The following is a 22,383-nucleotide window of genomic DNA, read 5'->3' as shown; positions in this document are numbered from 1 at the left end:
AACCAACTGAGCCACCTGGCCAGGGCAGAGGGAAACTTTTGAGGGTACTGGATATATTCATTATTTTTACTGTGGTAATAGTTTCACAAATCGTGCACTAAATATATGCAGTTTATTATATGTTAATTATACATCAATAAAGCTGCAAAATAAAAAGGGGAGGGGGCTGATATCCAAAGGCTCTAAGGCACAGAAAGAAAAAAAGCGAAGACCACTGAATAAAGTGTGAGTGGGGGGCGGGCGTGAGGGAGGGAAGGAAGTGAGGATTATCTTTTTTTATTTGATCCTAAAGTTCTAACAGAAAAAAAAGGGCAAGTTCCTTGTTTTTCTGTGACCTTTAGGAGAAAAGAAGGTTTATAAATCACCTTCTGTTGGGTCCATCAAGTATGTTAAATCTTAAAAGAAAGTACAAATCTTATGCTCACCCACAGTACAATTCCTAAAAGAGGAAATAAATCACAATCAGAAATCCAGAAAAATAATTCAGGACATCATAAACTCTATCTGTATCTGCTAGCCTAACAAAATGCCGAAGCAGCCCTGGCCAGGTAGCTCAGTTGGTTCAAGCGTCATGCCGATATGCCAAAGTTGCAGGTTCCATCCCTGGTCACGGCACATACAAGAATCAACCAGTGAGTGCAAATGTGATAGCTCTCTCTCTTTCTCCCTGCCTTCTCAAATCACTAAGAAAAAAAATGCTTTTAATGCCAAAGCAGCTACTGCCTAAGGACCACTTATAATCACCAAGGCTGGGATTTCCCACCTTCTGTGTGAGATTGCTTCCACATAGAGAACAAGTTTTTTCAATTTTTTCCGCTCTCAGTTTCATAGCTTCTAGAGTATCTGTTCCTCTTATATCCCTTTCTACTTACTACTCTAGCTTTCCCAAGATCCTGAAATTTACTAAAGAAAATGTAAAATTTCAGCTTCTCTTCCTCCATTCATTTATCCCATTTCCATCCCTTAGCCCCTTGATGTTTCCAACCTACAACTGTGAGGACTGCTGCACTGAGTGGGTGTTTGGGCTTGATGGCATTTAAAGTCCCTTCCAACTCTAAAATTTAAGACCCCCATTCATAGTAAGCTTCAGTAATGAATGGAAGTGAGGCTCTCAGAGTTGGAAGAACAATGATTCACCCAGTTATCCTGTAACTGGTGGTAAAAATCATTAAAATACTGGTCTCAATAATTCCCTTTTCCTTCAGTAATTCTTTTACTTCCTTAAAAAGGGTCCCTTGATTCTAAAAACTTTGTTTTAAAAAAAAGAAGTTAAAAAAAGGTAAAATATATTCATAGTGATAAAAATACTGTTTACTTCTCAATTTTAGCTTTCAGGTTTTAAGAAATTTTAGTATCACCAGCTTGCATGGCTCCTGATTCCTCAAAAGCCTGGCTTGGTCATGAAACTAGAACCAAACCCTGTAGAAGCAGGGACGGAACAAAAACAAAGAGGGAGGGGATGATGGGCAGCAGGGATGACAAAGCCTTGGCTTTGTCCCACCTAACCCTAACTTGGAGCAAACACCCACTTTGCTGGCCAGCAAGAGGTAAACTTTTTCCGACCGCTTTCAAATCAAAGTGACTAGGAATAGGCAGCTCAAGATAATACATAAAAACACTTAGGTAACGCAAAGTTTGTTTCAAAATTGAGGTGCTTTTTGTAGCTTCAATGATTTCAGTTAACTGATACATAAAATGGGAGAAAACCCACCTGCATATACAAACCTTGTATGATACCTAGTATTTCTTGTTAATAAACATGATCTTAACCTGTCCTCCTAAATCATATGTAGCATAATCTTACCTTTTAAGCCTCTATTACATTCCACTGAAAATATAACACTCTCCAAGAATAACTTGGCAATCCATTTATAAAATACATGAAGGGCCCCAGGGAATAGTGAAAGCTTATTCTATCACACAGGAAATAAAATGAGTCTATTCTGACCCATACGCCCATCAACAAAGTTAAACCGCTTTTCACTTACTACTTTTCTCTTAGTTTCTAGAATAAACACAATTTACAGGTAATAACATTTTCAACTTTTTTAAATACAAGTATTCCAACATTTACCAACTCTCCCAAGGCAGAGATTTTAATTCTGAGGCATTCCCTGAGGGAGGATTTCCTTAGAGACAAGTACAGGTAACATCAAGTAGATCCTTGTCTTTAAAGACAAGGCAGGAAGAAGGGCAGAACTTGTTAAGGTAACATCCTGTCATCTCAAGCATCTCAGGAACATTCCTGCAGGCTCCTCTCCCGTTTTTCTAAACTAAGTAATAATCCCTGTGTTTATCATCTTTCAAAAAAAAAAAACAAAACCAACAACAAAAAGAAACACAGGACTTGTATAAAGCTCTCTGTATACTCCTTGGTTTTCTGTGACTTTTTGTATCAAAGTTAAGATCTCCTTAAAGAGAAGAGAAGCAGAAATCTTCATGAACAACTCCATTTCTTTTACATTCTCTACTTTCCTAGCATCTGCTTTAAATCCTGCCTGGCATCCTTCACCTCTGACTGCTGTCATTTTGGACAGGAGTCTATAACTAAACACTTGTATTTTTGCTATCACTTTCCTTTTAGAATGGCATGAAACTACAACCTGGTAATAGTTCAACACGGGCATCCAAAATTAAACAGATTTTAAAAATTATCATCTATTTGCTCTAATCCCAGGCTGAAATTCATGTTTTACAAAGTTATGCTCCTAGCTGAGTCAGGAAGCAATATTCTTTCGTAGAATGTATCGATTTCTTGACTGTATGAGGCGACATGGAGTCTATAAAATGCAAGAATACTCTGCAGTCTCCTAACGTCCTGATTATACTTACTTCCCTTACATATTTCAGAAATCAGTCTAATTGGCACCTACATTCATCACGGCTGAAAAGTCAGAAAACACTGTTAGTTAGGATTTCTTGTTTGCCTTTATGTTAAGGACTTCTGAAAGGAACCGGAATAAGGCTGGAGAAGGGATGTGTTCCCGGCCCAGGAGAAGACAGACTCATGAGGAACCCAGGGGGAATACCAGGCAGCCTGGCTACAGCCACACGCCAGCATCTCTCACAACCGCATTTTCAAAAGATGCCCAATCACTTCTCCAACTTACACTCCATCACCTTTCCACATAAGATGCCTCAGAGAACAGCAGAGATGCCTCAGAGAGAATATCTAAGGTAATTTGTGAGTTCTGTGTTCTCATCAGTTGATCTGTACTGTACCTAGAACCCACATAAGCCTAGAAAGACAGAAGAAGCTAAAGGGATTAGTAACCCCTCAGATGCAAACAAATAACCTTTGGGCAGCCCACGAACAAACCAGTGCAGTTTTATAAAATGCATTCTTAATGGAGCTCCAGAGGACACACGCTCTAGAAAATATGGAGGCGGCAAAACAGTTTGAGTTCACTTTCAGCCTGTAGTTCAAGAAAACTAAGCCATCGGTAACAAAAGCACACCAGCAACCTCACCCACTCCACCCACCCACATATACAGACTCTGATACAAAGAGAAGTGAATTGCAATGCTCCCCTGGTCTCTCACTTCCAGGGTTTTCATGAAAAGATCAGTGAGGAAGACAGAATATTCTGATGCCTTAGGGTATGTTACAGTTGGCAATAAAGAGGTTAAGCAGGATCACTTTCCTAGAAAATGTAATTTTCCTCCCTATCTGCGCTACATATTTTTTTTTAATTCAGCAAGTTAAGGGTTAAGACCAACACCTCAGAAAGAAAAAGGGAACTTGGTTCAGCTCCACCCTCTCTGCAGTAAATGCCAACAACTCTGAGCCAAACCACTCAGCATATACAAGACTTCCAAAAAACAGGTGAAATGAAGTAGTTTCCTCAGGTATCTCACCTTTTAGCACCACTTGTACTTAATAGATTTCACCCATCTGTGAAACACACAAGTGTTAGTTAAAAGAAAAGCACATATAAAATTCTATAAAGGACTTGGAATATATTTACAAGTCACAGAGGTCACTATAAATCAGCAGGAATAGCTGGAATTGGGTGAGAAGGTCAAACAGTCCCCTTGGAAACAAAACCAAAACAAAAAGATACAGCAACAGAAGGAGTATGGGCCCTAGACCTTAAGTCTTAGAAAGAAAACTCTCCGCCTAGAAGATCAATTCTTAGCCTAAAGAAACACAGAGAAATGCTGAGTTACCATAGAGGAGGGTCATCACTACCGTCACTCCTACATTTCTGAGGACAAAGATGTTCTGCCAGATAAAAACAGTCTCTGACAGCCTGTAAGGAAAGGACCGTCCAGAAGCACCTGCCTTGCTAGAAATATGTGGGAAGAGATGAGTCACTATTTTAATTCTGTTTAGTACTCTTCACATCACAACCCTCTAGGTCCCAAAGCAACATTTTCTCTCTCATTCTATCACTCTTTCACTTTTCTTCCCAAACGTGTGGAGTTGGGTCAGAATGTAAGGGACGGGGGTTTGAGAAAAGAGAAAGAGGAAAGAGAAACCATTTGGTGAGCAGAAAGAGATACCGGGGTCGGGGGCATAATGACCTGGACGGAGGACTAAATACCTACAGTTATAAATAGCAAATGATTATCAAGATCCAAGACCCTTTCCCCCTCTCGGACAGTGTCCCATAACTTTCAAAGCTTTTACAATAAAAAGCAAACAAATCGCTCCCTGGAGAGAGGAATAAAAAAGATTGAGTGTGAGCAAGGGTAATGAAATACGATAGGGTTACATGAATATCAATATTCCTTCAGATTCCGACTGGATGGAACGGGCACCTGAAGAAAGCCATGCTCTTCCACAGGTAGGAAAGGGATGCCAGGAGGTGGGCACAGGTGGTGACAGAGGAGTTGAGGAGACGGTTATCATGGGAAATGAAAAGAATGCAATTCAATTACTCACAAACTTCTTGGACTTAGAGTCTAACTTCCTCCCTGTGGGGGAGGTTTATCATCGTCCTAGGTCAAGAAGGGCATAATCATGAGCAGTTTGAACTCCCTGAAAAGTGATAAGCAACAGGGTAAAATGACAGGTTCTCTGGATAGAGAAACACTGCGAAGAAAAGTAACGTCATGCCCATTGACCACAGGACCTCGGCAAGGACAAACATCCGAGGGAGGAGGGACGGTAGGGCCCCAGTCAGGTAACATTCCTGAGAGGAGGGATTATTAGGTGACACCGGGCTGAGGGCCCAGAAAGAGGGCTGGGCGGCAGGAAAGTTAGCAGGTGAAAGCGATCAATCTTGGTGAAGGAAGTGACCTTTAGCAGAACAAATAAAATTCCAAAAAGCGGGGTAAGGGTAACAGGAGAAAATGGACTCAGAAAAGCACAGAGGACCGAGATACAGAAGGCGTGTTCGGGTAATAGAGGAAGAAGAAAGGAAGTGGTGCTGAGAGGAAAGAGATGGGGCTGAGACCCGCCCGCCTATGGGGGCGAAGGGCAGAGCGCGCGGGCCGGGGATTGAAGGAAGCTCCGAGGTTGCCGGGGCAGGCGCCGGGTGGGACTCCGGGGCTCCCCGAGGTCCTGGAGGGGTAGGAGGTCGGGCTGTGGTACCCAAGACCCAACAAAACGAGGAAGGGAGGCGCGGGGGCGGCTCCCTAGAGACAGGCGTGCATCCCTGGGGCCGACTGCGGGGATCTCCCGGGTCCAGAGGGCGGTTACCGGGCCGGGCTGAGGGAACCGGGTGGGAAGGACACTCACAAATTTCTTGGATTTGCCGCCGTCGCCGCCCGCCGCGGGCAGCTCGTCCGGGCTCCGGCCCTTCTTCTTGTCCCGGGTCCCGCGGCCAGGTCCCAGACCCCCGCCGGGCGGCTCCATGTCTGGCTTCGCGCTGGCTGGTGACCCTGCGCCTACACTGCTCCCGCCCGGCTGATCCCAGCCCGCAGTCGCCACCGCCACCACCCAGCACCTCCTTAGCCTACCGCCGCGCCCCGCCTCATTAGCATGCCGGGCTGCGCGCGTCTCATGAATATACAACGGTGACGCCTCGCTCCCGCCCGCCTGCCCCACTTCCGCCCGGATCTACAGCCCCTACCAATGAATGGAGGGAGGGGGGTGGAGGGAAGCCACGGAAGCGCGCTACCTGCCCTGCGGGCCTAACCATTCAGACTCACGTACGGGGGAGGGGGTGACGAGTGGGCGGTGCAACCTCTGCTTGGCCGCAACAGCAAGCAGCGCCCCCTGGTAGTGAACGCAGCACAGGCCTCCCCACTCCCACGCAGTGCCCACGTGGCTGTAAAGCCTGAACCCTCTTATACCCCAGACTAGGATATTATCTGAACCAAAATCCCATGAGAGACTGTTGATCTTGGCAAAAAATAATAGTTTTCATGTGTGCGGTATCAATGGAGCACACGGAAAAACACATAAAAAGTGACAGCTATCTTTAATTAAAAGCTATGTACCAAGAAGAGAGCTTGGTAGGGAGGGCATGTGCTAGAGGGAACTTGACAAGCTCTGGAGTTAGATTACGTAAATTTATTTTGTTTTTGTTTTTTCGTGCATCCATCTTTGCCGAGTTTCTTTATTCAAATACAAATCAAATGCAGACTCTTATTTCTCCCTTTTCTTAAACAAAGTGTATTGGCATTCTGCAGCGCTCTGTACCTGGAGAACTTCCCACATAAGCACTTCTTTCATACCTCCCTGAAGCCAGATGTCCAGCTGTCTTGGTCCCAGACTGTGGGTGGCTCTTTGGGAAACACCTGCACCTGCCTGGGTCAAGCTTCAGCGAAGAGGCGGGTCTTTGAGTCCAAAACTCTCTGGAAGGGGCTTTTCATTGCTGCCCCAGACTTCCTAGACTTCTGTCCTGCTTGGCACCCCCCTTCCTTGTTCCTGACCCCTAGACAGCGCCACAACAGCACAGTGTTTCGGTAGAAGCAGCCAAGGGGCTTTCATTGAGTCCTGAAAGGGTCCAGCAAAAGACAAAGCCCAGATACACGGAGGGGAAGGAAACTGCTATGGGCCATATTGTGTCTCCCCCAAATTCATCTGTTCAAGTCCCATCACCTAATAACTTTAAATGAACATAAGGTGTTTAAAGAGATAATTGGATTAAAATAAGGTCATAAGGAAGAACCCTAATCCAGTTTGTCTAGTCTCCTTATAAGAGGAAGAATCATGCTGGCCGGCATGGCTCAGTGGGTTGAGCTCCAGTCTGCGAACCAAGAGGTCACTGGTTTGATTCCCGGTCAGGGCACATGCCAGGGTTGCAGGCCACAGGCTTGGTTGGGGTGTGAGAGGCAACTGACTGATGTATCTCTCATACATTGATGTTTCTCTCTTTCTCCCTCCCCTCTGCTCTAAAAGTAAATAAATGCAATCTTAAAAAAAAAAAAAAAAAAAGGGAAGAGTCATCAGGGGTGTGTGTGAACAGACGGGGAGACAACTGAGGACACTTAAGAAGGCTGCCCAAGGAGACAGGTCTTGGAAGTAATCAATGCTGCCAACACCTTGACCTTGGCCTTCCAGCCTCTAAGACAGTGAGAGAAAAAAACTTTACTGTTGTTTAAGCCACACAGCCCGTGGTATTTTGTTACGGAAGTCCTGGCAATGAATACGGAAACCACCTTGAAAAATATCCCCAGAGCAACAATAAGTGGCCAAGCAAAACAGAGATGCCACCTGGCACAGTTAGGTGCTCCTAAGAGTATATCAGTGGACCCACAGAGGCCCACAGGGTGGGACCCGCGGTATCCAAACACAGGAACCCCACCACCAAGGAAAGTGGAGAGACCAAGGGTCAAACACTTCAGAAGCAGGTGCTGGCATGACCTACAAACAGATCAAGGGTGAGCAGTCTCCCATCCCACAGGACCTCCACAGGGCACCAGACACCAGTGAGATCAGTCACACCACAGCGGGGTCCCTGGGACACTGCAGCAAGGAGCCCGGCACCCCGCTACAAAGCTACCTGAACATCCTCTGGCTCCTGGATAGATTACCTACTTTTGAATCCCAGGTCTGCTCCTTTCTAGTTGTTTCCAACACAGAAAACCTAGTTATTGCCAATGTGTGCCTACACAGTAATAAGTCACCATTTACAAAGCACTTGTTCCATGCCAGGAACTCATAATAAAACACTCTACTTGCATTTTTTCACTGAATCCTCACAATGTCATGTCATAGTTTCCAGTTGTCTATTTTACAGACAGGAAATTTGGACTTTGAGCATTGAAGTGATTTGCCCAAGGACACATAATTGATAAAAAATTTAAATCCAGGTTAGTCTAACTGCTAAGTCCTGTTTAACCAAGATTCCCTACTGACATAAACCAAACTGAGTGAAAAGAACAGGTGTTTTCCAAGATTATGTTCTTTGCTCTACTAGTTTGATTTCTCTTGGTAATTCCTTTCTCCCAGCTACAACTGTTCCTGGAGTGAAAACTTTGTGGCACCCCGTGGGCCCTCAAGGCATGGACTGAATTTCCTTGCCCAGAGCTGGCAACTTGGAATGTATGTTCCTGGAGGGGAGGTTCAGTGACTCACTCACTCTGTAGCCCCAGTGCTCAGTCTAGGGCTTGGTAAGATTACAAGGACGCTGGCAGCCTGGCGGGCTCCTAAATCTGGCCTTCATCTCTGAGTTCCACTTTCTACTTGCCTGATGGAAAGTTGCATAGAGCTGTCCAGCCCACACTTCGAACTCTTTATTGTACCACTGCCTACATCTGCTATGTAACATTTATCTCACTCCTCACTGGATGGTAATCTCCTTCAGGGAAGGGCCCGTGTTTGTGACTACCAGCATCGTTCTTCACAGACAGTTAAAATAATGGGAAACTTTATGTCCGGCACTGTGCTAATTAAGCACTTGACACGTTTTCACTCAGTGGATCTTCACCAACTTGCACAACCATTCCAAACACCCAAGTTCAAAAATCTGAAGTCGTCTTCTACTCCCTCTCTTAAACTAGTCATCTGCCCAGGTTTGTCCAACTCAGGGGCACCCAACTCCCAGGCCGCAGACCCATACTGGTCCGTGGCCTGCTGGGAACTGGGCGGAAGTGAAGCTGGTCTGAGCACCTCCTGCTGCCTCCCCTGCCTCCCACAGAAAAACCGGTCCCTGGTGCCAAAAAGGTTGGGACTTTTGGTCTAACTATTAACCAGAATGCTCTATTAACTCCCTATATATGAAGAAGATAACCCACGTAGAATACATATGCAGGGCCTAACATATGGTAAGCGTTAAGTGAATATCAACTATGATTTTTATTACATACATCGTCACTCCCATTCACTCTCCCTTCACGCATAGGTAGCTAGCAAAAATTAAGACTATGCCCAGAAAGGCAAAAAGTACAAAAAATACCAACTTGGTTTATTGGATAAAAACAGTGGTAAAATGGACATAAAGCCAAAAATTACAACAGGACATTTTCACATCCTCCCCCAACTCAAAAATGTACTTCCCACCATTTGGGGCTAAGGTATTCAGGAGCCAGAGCCCCCTAAAATCCCTCACTCCTCCCCTGCACTGGAAGCAAGGCCTATGCAGGAGAGCCCAGGAGAGGAGGAAGTCAGAGGCAACCTCAGTCCTGATTACTCCTTCATCCCTAAAACTCTCTGGTTGGAGGGAAGCCGGTAAGGAATAAGGGGGCCAGAGGGGCAGGGACTGGCAGCTAGGGCCCACTGCCCAAGAGGCTCTAGAGATACCTATCTTTGTCCCCATCCAATCCCAAATAGGTACCATTGTCAGGCCTTGGGAGGGAGAAGAAAGAGGATAGTTGGTTTGAGAATAAGATGTGACCTCCAAATAGTCCCCTAGTATCAGTAAAACCAGTGAAGGTGACCACTCCAGAGCTGGGGGACCCACACCTTTTCCCTCCCACCCAATCAAGAGGTAAAAAGGAACTCCTTGGCGCACAGCAAGCCCAGCTGCTCTTAAATCTCCACATCGCTTTCCTTGTCGTTGTCATGGTCTCCATCATAGAACTCATTGGGTGCCTCTGGCCTGCAAAGCAAGGGGAGAGAGGTGAGGACCCACTCTCCAGGTTCCAGTATTTTCCCACATAGGCACCCTCTCTGGAGCCACTTCCCAGGCCCCTCTGTTGAGGGGCCACTCCTCCCCTTCTGCTGACAGAGAATGATCACTAGTCATTCCTCCGTTCATGCCATCAGTAACCACCTACTGAGCCTGCTCCGTGCTAGACACTGTCACGAGCCTTAGGAGTACAGTAGAGAGTAAGCCAGACAAAATTTCTGACAATCCTCAAAAACTTCTCTAATAAATGCAACTGACAATAACTGACAAAGTAAATAAATATGATAACTTCGATGACGGAGAGTGATATGAATATTTTAAAATGAAATAAAGGGAGGTGTGACTGGGAGTGATGGAGGAAAAGGATACAATTTCAGACAGGATTATTAGAAAAGGCTGTTCTAAGATAGTAAGACCTGAAGTCCGAGAAGAAACTGGCCAGCCAAATACCTCAGGAAGACCGTTTGGAGCTACAAAACAAACAAACAAACAAAACAAAAATAACAAGTACCAAAAATATAAGGTGGAAGTAGACTGATGTATTCCAGCAAGAGCTGGAGACCAGGGTGGCTCGGAGTAGTGTGCATGGAGAAGAGTAGTTTAAGAGATGAGACCAGGGACGTAGGTAAGGGCCAGCATGCAGGACCTTTTAAAATCATGGTCAGAAATTTGGATTTTCTTCTAAGTGCAATGGACAGGAGAGTTTAAGCAGAAGACTGACATGATATTATAATCCTGTAGTGAGGGAAGGGATGTGAAAGCAACAAAAGCCCAGTAAATACTAAACACTAGTTTTTTTCTTTTTGAAAATTATTCTCTAGGAGAATATGGATAACTGATAACTGAATTATCTTGCTCACAGCTGATAATTAAAAGGGAGAAAGTCATCAAAGAAGAGTTGGGGAACTAAGTCAGGAAAACTCTTATTATCGCTATTCTGCAAATGATATGCAAGCTTAAGACAGAGACATCAAAGAACAAGAAGTGTGCAGTCTGACAGGGAGATAGGGCTCAGGACAGGAAGAGGCCTGAGGCTTCTGCTGGCTGTTGAGAGGGGAGGATACAAAGCAGAGAATAGGCCCAGATACCAGACTGGAACCACAGATGAAAAAGCCACACTTTGCCAAAAGGAAAAACTTACACAAAGGTTTTTAACTTTTTTAAGACAAAGAAAATCAGTTTCCAGAATTTAAGCCTCAGAAACCTGGATAAGTTGAGAAGGAGATGACGGGTCACAAAAGAATTCCTGAGGCCAGAGATTTGGATACTTCCTCAACCAGGAGTGGGAGTAAGCGGGTATTCATGGAGGAGGAAGGTTGTAGTAGTCCCAAGGGTCCGGGCAGTAAAGCCCAGGTCCAGAGGATGGATCTGGAAGCATAAACTCTAAGAGAAGTTAATTCTGGAAGCAACTGAGAAACCCTTCAGACTCTGTAGCAGAGCCAGCTCAAAGCTCTAACTCTGCGTGGGGGCAGGACCAGATGTCCTGCGAGTGTCCAGCTGTGGTTTTCCTTCAGTCCCATAAGGAAATCTGTTCTCCATTAAGTGAGCCTGTTTCTGCACTTCTGGATTCTATTGTCTTTACCCTTCATTTTTCAGAAAAGCCTATTTTGAGATTTAAAAAAAAAAAAATTCTATCCTAGTCTTTGTTTCCCTAATTCATGGCATCTGTAAATATTTTAGTATCTTGCTCAGAAAGATATAAAGACTTTTTAAAAAAAATAACCACAATACAATTATCATACCTGAAAAACTTAACAGAGGAAAGAAATCAAAGGGCCTTAGATAGCGGTATATGGGCAGTGACCTGTCCAGCTCAGCACCCGGAAGTAAGATGCTGGCAAGAATATAAACTGTTACAGGCTTTTTGGAAGGCAATTTGGCAGCAGATACTTAAAATTTTAGTGCACACAGCCTTTGACCTAGCAGCAACAATCCCAGGAATCTAATCGACTCAAACAAGCATGCAAAGATATACATGTAAGGGGGTCCACTGCCACAGTCTTTGTAATAAGGAAAAAATGGAAAATACGTAAATTTCCATCAATGGGACCTGGTTAAATGAAGCTACATCCACACAATGGAATATTATACGGCTAGTAAAATGAAGCATATCTATGTATACTGACATGGGAAGACGCTCATTGCTTTGTAAGAAAGAGAAAGAGAAAGAGGAAGAGAAGAACAAGTTGTAAGATATAGAGTAACCTGTATAGAACATTCCAACTTGTGTATTAAAAATACCTACACAAACCCTGAGAATGAGTGTGTATGTCATTTGTGTCTATCTGTGCATGTTGAACAGTACACTTGTAATTTCTAGAAAAAAAATCTATCTGAAAAGATGCAAATCAAACCAACAGTAGTTACTTTGTGGAATGGGTCTGGGATTGTGTGAATGCAAACTTAACCTATTTTGATGCTGTTTCCCCCCCCTTCACCTCCCTGACAAGCCTGCTAGAACCCCCACCCTCTCGTCCCTGCCCCAGACCTGCTGTAGTTCTCCTCAGGACCCCGCTCCTCGGCATCAGCCTCATCAGTCCTGTCATAGGTCAGGAGGTCTGCGGGCACATCGTGAATCTGGACGCTAGGTGCATGGTTTAGCATCTTCAGGTTTTCAAAGATGGTCTGGCGGATCTGGTCCAGATACTGGTTAGGGATGAGGAACACAGTGAGCAGCCCTCAGTGATTCAGGGCATCCACCTTCCTAGCTGCCTTTCACCCCTTCCGTCCTAGTCTTAATCCCACTTTGAATCTTAGTTTGAGTCCCCCCACTGATAAGTAATCCTCCTCCCAACCGCGACTGCCTCTGGGCTGCCTCCTAGCTAGTAACAGTGAGAGTGATGACCGAGAACTTTCTTCTTTGGTTTCTCTGATTTCCCACATCCTGGACCTCCCCTGGGCTTCCCGACTCTTGTTCTTAGCTGTTCCAAACTACTGACCTGGCGTGAGTTCTGATTCTCAATGCGGGTACTGACATCTGGATGGAGTGTGAAGTCCGGGGCAAAGTACTCAAAGTATTCTTAGAAGGGAAAAGAAGATTAGAAGGAGAGGGTATGCCTTGGACAGACAGGTAGGTCCCAAGATTTCCCAGTCTCTTTCCTTCCCATCCAAAATTCCTACATTATAGTTGCCTAATCTTTTCGCTGCTTTGAGCTCTGAGAACATCAATTTCCTCTCTGCCTTCAAAACAAGCCATTGTAGGGTCTTGTGAAAATGGCTTTCCTGGTGTCGGGGTATCATGTGGTGGTCCTTACCACTATAGGGAAGCTCCTCACTAATAGCCTCTTCCACCAGCAGCGATGTCTCATACGTCCTGAAACCAACCAGCGGGGTGGGGGCAGTCTGAGCAAGTGGGCTGAAGGGCCCACTTGGTCATCTCTCAGGGAGCCCCTAGCTCACATGGGACAAGGTGGAGGAGGAAAACCAGAGGGCGTACTTACCAGCAGCGGGCAACATTTCGGACAGTATAGCCACCACCACCTAGCACCAGTAGAGGGATATTGAAGCTTTTCACATATTCGACACATTCCCTGTTAAAAGAAACCAAAGGAATGGATAAAGATAGCTATCAAAAGTCAGAGAATACACCTCAGAGTATTGTCTGGAAAGAGGCACAAGGAAACCAGAAAGGTTCTGAATCTTGATCTAGGCAATGACATTCACTGAGTTATAGTCTTGAGATATGTGTGCTTTACTATGTTTCTGTTGTGTCTCAAAAAAATTTTAAATAAAGTGCACTCCTACTTCTGTCCTGCTCTATACCCATCCAGGCACCCTACATGTTAATCAACTATTTTCATCTATGCACCAGCAAGTGCTATCAGTTCTAATGTCAAAATGCACCCAAATCATCTACTTCGCCCCATCACCACCTCCTCCACCTTCCCGCGGCACCGCATCCCTGCCTAGACAACACCGACAGCCTCCCAGCTGGTCTTCCCGCTTCCATCCCTGTCTCCCCAGCCCCAATCTTGCTCCAATCAGCAGTCAAGGAGTCACTGTAAAACGTGAAATGGATCATGGCACTTCTCTGCTGAATATCCTTCAACGGCTTCCCATATTTGAAGTATAACCTAGACTCCTTACCAGGGTCTAAAGGCTCCGGTCAGCCTCGCCCCTGCCTGCTCCTCAGACCTCACCAGCACCGGCATTCTCCCCATGTCCATGTTGCTGCCTCACCGGTTTTACTTCTCTCTGCTCTTCTATGACTCACGCCTTTCAGCCTCCAGGGTCTCAGTCGAATTTCAACTCCTCAGAAAATCCTTTCCGAATCGTGCTATCTCAAGTAGGTTCCCCACTATTACCCTGTATCTTAGCTTCCTATCTTTTCCCTCCCCAGGATTTATAACAATCTACTTGGTTTGCTTACTCACGTTCTGTCTGTTTCTGACGCTAAACTGTAAAGTCCATAGGAGTTGCCCCAATGCATTCCCATCTCCTTGGGCGATGCTTAGAACATAATGAAGGACCAGATGGGGAGCCCCCTTCCAGGTAACCCCTCTCGTTCCAGGACAATTTGTAGATATTTTTGATCCTTAAGAAGAGGTAAGGCCCATTCTCCAAATACGCCCTCTCCCTGTACTGTGATCCAAGACCACTTGAAAACCTGGGGGAGTCAGAGGAGAGCAAATCTCACCCATGTCCTCGAATGCTGAGGTTGAAGCAGCCCAATCGATCACAGCCTAGAGAGTCGGCTCCGCACTGCAAAAATCAAAGGTCCAGGCAGCGGCGGTAACAGATCAGAATGCCCCAGAAGTCCTTCCTTTCCCCACCAACCTAGAGACTCCCATCTTCCCTGCTCTCTTCCTCCCAGGCCTAGGCGGAGCTCCCCTGACCAGGCACTGGAAGTATTACCTGGAGAACAATGCACGTGGGTTGGTAGAAGTCCACCACTTGGTTGATAACCGGCTGGAAAAGGTGCTTGTAACCTGGGAGAGGGCCAAAGATGGGTACCTGGCACCCCAAGGGGATGGGGAGACAGGGAACAAAAGGAAAAAGGGGGTTGAGAGAGCATATAGCCCAGGAAAGGGGCAACCCAAGGAACTACACCATTGGTTCTAAATTTCTGGAGGGGGCCCCAGACCCCCTGGAGTGACAGATGAAAGCTAATGACCCTTTTTCCAGAAAAATGCACATACACATAATGTGCTGCACACAATTTCCGGGGAGGTTCATGGTCCCTCTGAAAGCCATTCATCCTTAAGGATACCTGGCTCAAGGGTAGACAATACAGGGCAGAAGAGGTTAATTCAAGGAGAGAGAGAGAAGGGCCCAGTGAACAGGAGAAGATTTCAGTACTTACTTTGGTCATCGATGCCATCCCGCAGGGGCACGTTAAGACAGTAGTAGCGGCCACTCTCTGCTCCAACTTCATACATGTCACCTACAGGGAATGGGAGGTGGGCGGTGGCAGCCATGCATGGGGAGGCATCCACAACATAACTGCTTCAACCCCAACCAACACTAAAGGCCTCTCACTCCATCTCCGTCCCCGCACCACACACCCTCTAGGGCCACTAGTCTCCCGCAGCTGGCATTCACTCAGCAATACTTTTAGGGCGCCACTATGAGCCAAGCCGTGGACTAGGCATGGGGGACAGAGCAATAAAGAGAACTAACGAAATGTAACGAAATGAAAGAAACCCCACTAAACTTTTATTTTGGAGGGTAAGCATAATCAGGAGGAAGACAGTAAACAAAACACCACAATAAATACAATAGCAGGTGTGCCCTGTGAGAAACAAGCAAGAGTGATGTGAGAGGGTAATGGGGAAGGAGGTGAATACTTTAACTGGGTGGTCGGGAGGGGCTTCCCTGACAAGGGGCATCTGAGCGGAGACCTGAAGGCTGAGAAGGAGGCAGTCGCAGTAAAGAGCTGAGGGCTGGGAAGGGGAAGGACATCCCGGTCCCCATACCTGTGCCGGGGAAGAAGTAGTTTCCATATTTGTGGAAGGACACTGTCATGACCCGGTCAGTGAGGTAGAAGGCTTCCTGAACCCCGTCACCATGGTGGATGTCAATATCAATGTAGAGCACCCGAGGGTGGTACCTGGGATGACGGCAAAGCCTGGGTTGAGGCAGGGTGACCCCGAGGAAACAAAGAACCCCAGACGCTTCTCCCAAACACAAGGTCTGGAATTATGAAGAGTCTGCTTCCCCCCAATTCCATCCAAGTCACCTGAAACCTAACACCACCAGTTCCCTCAGGCAACCCTAGGGCTCCAGCCTGAAGGCAGGGACAGCAGAAGGAGGTGTACAGAAGGTTGAAACATGAGCAGGCAATAGGACATCTGTAGCAGAGGACAGGGAAAAGCAGCCAGAGTAAAGCACGAAGAACTTGGGAGAAGCTAGGATGGAGGTGAAGGTGGAGGGGAGGTGGAGGTGGAGGTCAGGGTCAGGGTCAGGGCCAGGGCCAGGGCAGCCTGAGGTCTTCTCAGCGAAGAGTCTCATAAGCCCCTCGGTCTCCTCCCAGGCTACTTACTTGAGCAGCTCCAGGATGCCAATCACAATGTCATTGACATAGCAGAAACCGGAGGCCTATGGGAAGACAGTGGCCTTATAAAGAAGGGAACAGTTCTTCCACCCAGCTGCCCTCTGCTGTCACCCTAACACCGACCCTAGGGTGGCCATTGTCTCCCCCATCACCTCCTCACTCACCTCAAACTTCTTGGCATGGTGCAGACCACCAGCCCAGTTAATGGCAATATCACAAATCTGAAAAAGAAACACCCAAATCACAATCCTCCTCCTGCCCACCCCCAAACCACAGAGCTCATGGTCAGGGTCAAGGCCAGGGACCCACAGAAAGCAAGAAGGGGACCCAGGCCCATGGTCACCTTATTGTTCAGCTGGGTTGCTCCTTGCAGAGATGCGCCTGTGTAACGGGAGCAGAACTCAAAGAGCCCGGGAAACACGGGGCTGCAGGGAAGAGGAGCACGATGAAGCTATTTTACCTCCGTCCAGGCCTTCCTGCACTGCTCCCCTCACCCAAACCCCTCCAATCTCCATTCTTCAATAACCTGCTCCCCGCACTCCTGCATATCCAAGTGATCTGCGAATTTATTCAACAAATATTTTGGACCGAACCATGTACCAAGCCCTGTGCGAGGCACTGATGGGAAGGAAGGAAGCATTTCACTCTGTCAGGAAGTTTGCACCCTAGCTGGAGAGAGAAGCAGGCAGCTTCTAGGTACTTGAGTGTATGCGCAAAAAGAAGATAAGGTGAAAGAGAACATGAGCTCTATTTTTCTTAAAAGCTTCTTCTAGGGTCACTGGTTCAATCCCTGGTCAGGGCACATGCCTGGGTTATGGATTAAGTCCCTCGTCAGGGCACATGCAAGAGAACCCACTGACGTTTCTCTCTCACATCAATGTTTCTCTCCCTCTCTTTCCTTCCCTTCCACCCTCTCTAAATATAAATAAATAAAATCTTTAAAAAAAGATTCTTCTATGTGTATCACATTTTAATACAATGTTCAATAATATTCTTTATAGTTATGCATTTTAAAGTTTTATTCCTATGATATATACAAAATAGTAACAATGAGGAGATAACCCACAGAAAGCCTTTAACACAGTGTGTGGAAACTAATAAGCCTTTAATAAGCATTAGCTATCATTATTACCATCTTCATTCTTTATAAAAATAAATAAATAAAAGAAAGAGATGCCTAAAGCCAGACACAAAAGGTTACATGCTATAGGGCTCCATTTAAACAACACTCCAGAAGGCAAAATATGAGACAGACCTCAGATCAGTAGTTGCCTACAGTTAAGTTAGAAAGAACACACGGACCCCAAATGGGCATCAGGGACCTTTGCAGGACAATTGACCTTTCCACCAAAACTCTCGGAACTGTGTACCTTAAAAAGGTGAATTTTACTGTATGTAAGTAATACCTCCATAAACCTAACCTTCAGAAAAGGGAATGCTTTAAAAAAAAAATCCCTCGTTTTAGGCCTCCAAGAAAATGGTGCAGCTGACACATTTGACTATGTGAAAAAGAAAATTGTAGGGAGTTTTATAGTTTCTCAAAGACTTTGGGAAGGACTGATATCTAGACAAGTAAGAAAATGAATAAACAATGTAATTATCGGCTCCAGAAAAAAACAAAAAGTTGTACGAGAAAAAGATTAAATCATAATATACTATTGGGCTGGGTTGTAAGTGAATTTTCAAAGTTATAATATCAACATAGAATATTTATTTGCAGTACAAAGGGCCCAGGGATAGGAGTCCCTAAGTGAACAAACAGCTCACAGGGCCCCCACTGTGGCCTGGGGGCTGACTCTGTATTTGCAGACCTGTAAAGTGAACTCTGAAATAGCAGCAGCAGCAATAAAAAAAACCCAAGTAACCTCCCGAGGCAGCATGTGACTAAACACCAAAAGACAGTGCGGTGTGTGCAGGACAGACCTCTGAAGCTGGCTTGGTCAAGGAAGGCTTTGTGGTGTGAAACTTCCTGGTGGTATGAAGGCTGGTAAGGCCTTGGAGAGGATGAAGGGGAAACAGAAGGCTTCCCAGGAGGTACCTATGCAGCAGGGGTGTGGGGATAAGGATGCAAAGGTGCTCGATGCCAGCCTGAGGAGTTGGCATCTGTTTCTCTAGCCTGGGCTACTTCTATCAGTAGGATATTTGAGGGAAACAGATTAACATCTATTTAAAAATCTAAGCTCCAGATCTGAATTCTGCCACCTCCACTGACCAGTTATGTGCCTCAAGCTGAATTACTTGAATCTCCTCTAACTTCAGTACACCCAAGACCAGGAAAAGGACTGTTACATCTCAGGGTTGGTGTGAGAATTAAGTGGATTTAGCAGCAATCCTCAACACAGCTCGGTAAGCATTCAATAAATGGTGGCTGTCGTAGGAAACTACAGGATCAACAGGCTGGTCTTTTCAAGAAGTAAATTCAAGAGAAAGATATGTTACAGATTAAAAGCCTTAAGAGATATATCAACTGAATGCAATGTGTGAATCTTGTTTAAATCCTAGTTTAAATAAATCAACTGCAAAAAAGAAAATGTATAAGAAAATTGGAGAAATTTGAATACTGATTGCATATCTGACAGTATTAAGTTATTACTGCTAATTTCTTAGGTGTGATAATGATAGTGTGCATTTTTAAACAGTATCATTTTGAGATACATGAAGTATTCACATATAAAAGAATGTGACATCTGGTAATTGTTTTAAAATAATCTAATGTGAGGGGGTACAGATGAAGATCAGCCATTTGTTTACAACTGCTGCAGCTACATGATAGATCTATGTGTGAGATTTGCTGTACTATTCTTTCAGAAATTTTCCCCTAATAAAAAGGTTAAAAATAGCCCTGGCTGGTGTGGCTCAGTGAATTGAGTGCCAGCCTGCAAATCAAAGTGGTCGCCAGTTCGATTCTCAGCCAGGGCACATGCCCAGGGTTGTGGGCCAGGTCCCCAGTAGGCAACCACACATTGATGTTTCTCTCCCTCTGTTTCTCTCCCTCTTCCCCTCTCTAAAAATAAATAAAATCTTTAAAAAAAAAGTTTAAAAATAAATTGAGCAAATAGTAGCTATTATGTTCAATATATTTTCATGAATGTATACTAGAATGTAAGCAAAGGATCGCGGTTTATCTTTCTAGTCCACTCCCTTCCCCACAAGGTCTAACTCTGAGTTTTCTTGGTATGGTACAAGCCCAATCATGTAAACCTGATTATATCTATGCACTCTTGCTTTTTAAAACTTTGAATACTCCCCTCTTCTCTTAAGGGTAAATACACCAGTTCATCATAGGGCTGTCTACTTTTTAAAGGCCCTGCCTATCACTTCAGCCTCAATTCAAATTACTCTTCTCTCCATATTCTGCGTCGGCCATTTTTCTGTTCCTCAAATGAGTCACACTCTATCCTACCACAGACCCTACCTAGCATATGTCATCCCTACTGTCCATGACATTCTTCCCCTCACCCTCTCTCCTCCTAACTGTCCGTTACCTAATCACCTCCTACACTTTCTTCAGATCTCAGCTCAATCTTCACTACTTCTAGGAAGCCTCCACTGACCAGAAAAAGCTGGGTCATTTTCCCTCATATGCATGCTCATACACTGTCATGTGCCTCTCCTTCATAGGACTTAGCACAGTTGTAACATTAAAGTTTTGCTGTTGTTGATCTTTACATCTCCAGCATTTGGCGCAGGGCCTGGCCTAGAGCAAATGACAATAAATATTTGTTGAATAAACCAACGAGTAAGTGATGACTTATTGATTCAAAATCTTCCCACTTACTGCCTGCAAGACCTCACTCAAGTGTTCTCCTTGAAATGCCTGGCATCAAAAGTCCTAGTCCTCTCACCAGTCATCGCCCACGTTGAAGGCATTAAGGCTCTTGGTGAAGCCTTGCATATTGGTGGGGCTGACTCTCTGCAGGAAGTCAATGTAGTCCTCAGAGTGGAAGCGGCACATGTCATGCTGGGAGGCCTGGTATGGCTTGAAGACCTCAGGATAGAAACACAAAGTGAACCCAGGCAGGGTCGGTCCCCATCACGGGGCTGAGACTGCCCACACTGTACCAGCCCCGGAGACTATCCAAAACCACACCCAGCAGTCCCTTTACCCCCAATCCTTGTTATACTATGAGACAAAGGTCAGTGAAGAAAAGAGGCTCTGATAAGCAAGGTGGTTTATGATGGTCGAGCCCCCTAAAGACCACTGTGCTTGCTTTTTCCTTCCCACCTCTAGCCTAGCCTATCCTACCTTCTCAACCATGGGCCCGAATCCACCTGCCCTGTTCCCTGGATCTCCTTCCTATTCCTGATTCTCTCCATAATCATCTCCTCCCCTGGGCCCTGATTCTGCCCTTTCTGTATCTGAGTTCTTAATTTTGGAATCAAATAATATGGGATATAAGACAGTCTTCTAATTAAAACCCAAAGTACCCAGGTGCTAAGCCAGAGATTTCTTTTTTGAGGGGGTTCACATGCTTGTTAGAAATTGACCAAGACCAAGAAAGCTTTTTTCTCCCCAGAAAATGTACACAGGTACATACCAGCAAAAGGTTTCAAGGAATTCATAGATTCATGTACTAACACCTCCTCAATCTTTTCTATGATTAATTCACTTGTCTGTGCCTCAGCACAAGCAGTGGACACTCATTCACACGGTTGACTAATTCCCCTTGCAATGCCATGAGGGCTGAGCTTAAGTGTTATAACTGCATATCACAGCTACAAATTCCAAGCTGGGGACAGACAGCATGTGTGTGTCTGGCAGATAAAGGGCTGGGTAGTGATTACCCATGTAGGGACATTCTAGGTGGAAAAGGGAATACCCAGATCATCTGCCGTCCTCCACATACACATACACATTTTCACAGAGGGCTCTAGTCCTCCCTGGAGCTCCAGCTCCTTGCTGGTGTAGAAGGGTTTCAAAGAAGGGTAGGAACTGAGGGTAAACCTCACATCCAGATACAGTAATCCAACCCCCTTTCCCTTTCCTGAGGCCACGGCACTGCCCACATCCTAAAAAGCTACGGAGAAAAACACCTGTCTTCTAACCAGCTGCACTCCACCCTAACTCTAGGCCAAGTATTAGTCCACTTAAGGTCAAAGGGTGGCTTACCTAAATAAGGTGAAAGCGTAACTCCCATCAACGCTTTGCTAATGGCGGGGGCGGGGGCGGGGGCGGAGGGCGGGGAATTGCTCCCGGTTCCTTCTATCCAGCCTCCCCCCACCCCCACTCTTGGGGTGGGTCTCACTTGGTGCATTCAGTGCGGCCTACCAGCTCTAGGGCCGCAGCTCGCCCCCACCCTCAATCCCCAGGAGAGGCAGCGGAACTCACGATCATTTTCTTATAGAGACCGTAGTGCAGGACCAGACTGTGGGTCAGTGCCAGGCGGTGGGGCTTCATAGGGTGCCCAGCCCCTGGGGGAAGGAGCAGAGAATTCGTCAGTTCTCATCCCTGGACTTGTAACCCCAGTCTCGGAACGTCCACGTCCCTAAGCTCCACGCGTACCACCTTGCTCCCTCACCGTAGTGGAAGTTGCCCACGTCGGGGTCGTAGAAATAGGCCACGGTTTTGGCCATGGTGCCCGAGGGACCAGGCCCCGCGCCTCAGCCGCCCGCCTCCCGTCTGCCCCACCTCTCGAACTACGTGCTGCGTAAGCACGCAGTCTGCCTCTGCGGAACCTGTAGCTCAGGCCCCGCCTCCCCAGGCTACGCCCAGGCCACGCCCCCTGCGGAGTTTGGCCCCCGGCCTAGCTTTCAGGTTCTGGGGCGGGAGCTTCTGGGCTCGGGCAAAGAACAGGTAGCATCCATCCTAGGATGCCGGGGCCACTTCCTTCCGGGCGAGGGTCAAATCCTCGAGAAGCCGAGCCATCCCGTCCAGCCACCTGCCCCAAACGGAGTGCAGGCCGTGGTCACTTCTCTAGGAGGCTC

At 46.1% G+C, this 22,383-nt stretch overlaps 2 protein-coding genes across 2 annotated transcripts in view; both read right to left on the bottom strand.

Moving 5' to 3' along the window:
- DIAPH1 (diaphanous related formin 1) overlaps positions 1-5,898 on the bottom strand; it is a 77,766-nt gene extending 71,868 nt beyond the window's left edge. The window contains exon 1 of the mRNA XM_054568281.1: positions 5,687-5,898. Coding sequence (XP_054424256.1) covers positions 5,687-5,803 — 117 coding nt within the window. The 5' untranslated portion in view covers positions 5,804-5,898. The remainder of the gene's footprint in view (positions 1-5,686) is intronic.
- A 3,383-nt stretch (positions 5,899-9,281) lies between these two features.
- Positions 9,282-22,093, bottom strand: HDAC3 (histone deacetylase 3). The gene is made up of 15 exons (XM_054568280.1): positions 21,978-22,093; positions 21,788-21,870; positions 20,304-20,446; positions 16,802-16,883; positions 16,623-16,679; positions 16,447-16,502; positions 15,881-16,014; positions 15,268-15,348; positions 14,820-14,893; positions 14,602-14,666; positions 13,406-13,495; positions 13,220-13,278; positions 12,905-12,984; positions 12,454-12,611; positions 9,282-9,935 (listed from the first exon to the last, which is right to left on the bottom strand). The coding sequence occupies exons 1-15, from the start codon at positions 22,030-22,032 to the stop codon at positions 9,866-9,868; spliced, it is 1,287 nt and encodes a 428-aa protein (XP_054424255.1). The 5' UTR covers positions 22,033-22,093; the 3' UTR covers positions 9,282-9,865.
- Positions 22,094-22,383: the final 290 nt, after the last annotated feature.

This window comes from Pteronotus mesoamericanus, unplaced genomic scaffold (genome assembly GCF_021234165.1).
Source record: "Pteronotus mesoamericanus isolate MK-2021 breed Mesoamerican mustached bat unplaced genomic scaffold, CSHL_Meso_final contig_2, whole genome shotgun sequence".
NCBI lineage: Eukaryota > Metazoa > Chordata > Mammalia > Chiroptera > Mormoopidae > Pteronotus > Pteronotus mesoamericanus.
Note: the sequence above shows the minus strand (reverse complement) of the source record. Positions and strands in the feature narration are given on the sequence as shown.

Bases quoted from the DNA above. Each gene is read 5' to 3' on its own strand.
- HDAC3 (XM_054568280.1), bottom strand. From the start codon at position 22,032: ATGGCCAAAACCGTGGCCTATTTCTACGACCCCGACGTGGGCAACTTC. The intron at 20,447-21,787 runs GTGAGTTCCGCT...TTCTATCCTGAG, and splicing joins GTCTCTATAAGAAAATGATC to GTCTTCAAGCCATACCAGGC. The intron at 15,349-15,880 runs GTATGGGGACCG...CATTCCCTGTAG, and splicing joins CTACTTCTTCCCCGGCACAG to GTGACATGTATGAAGTTGGA.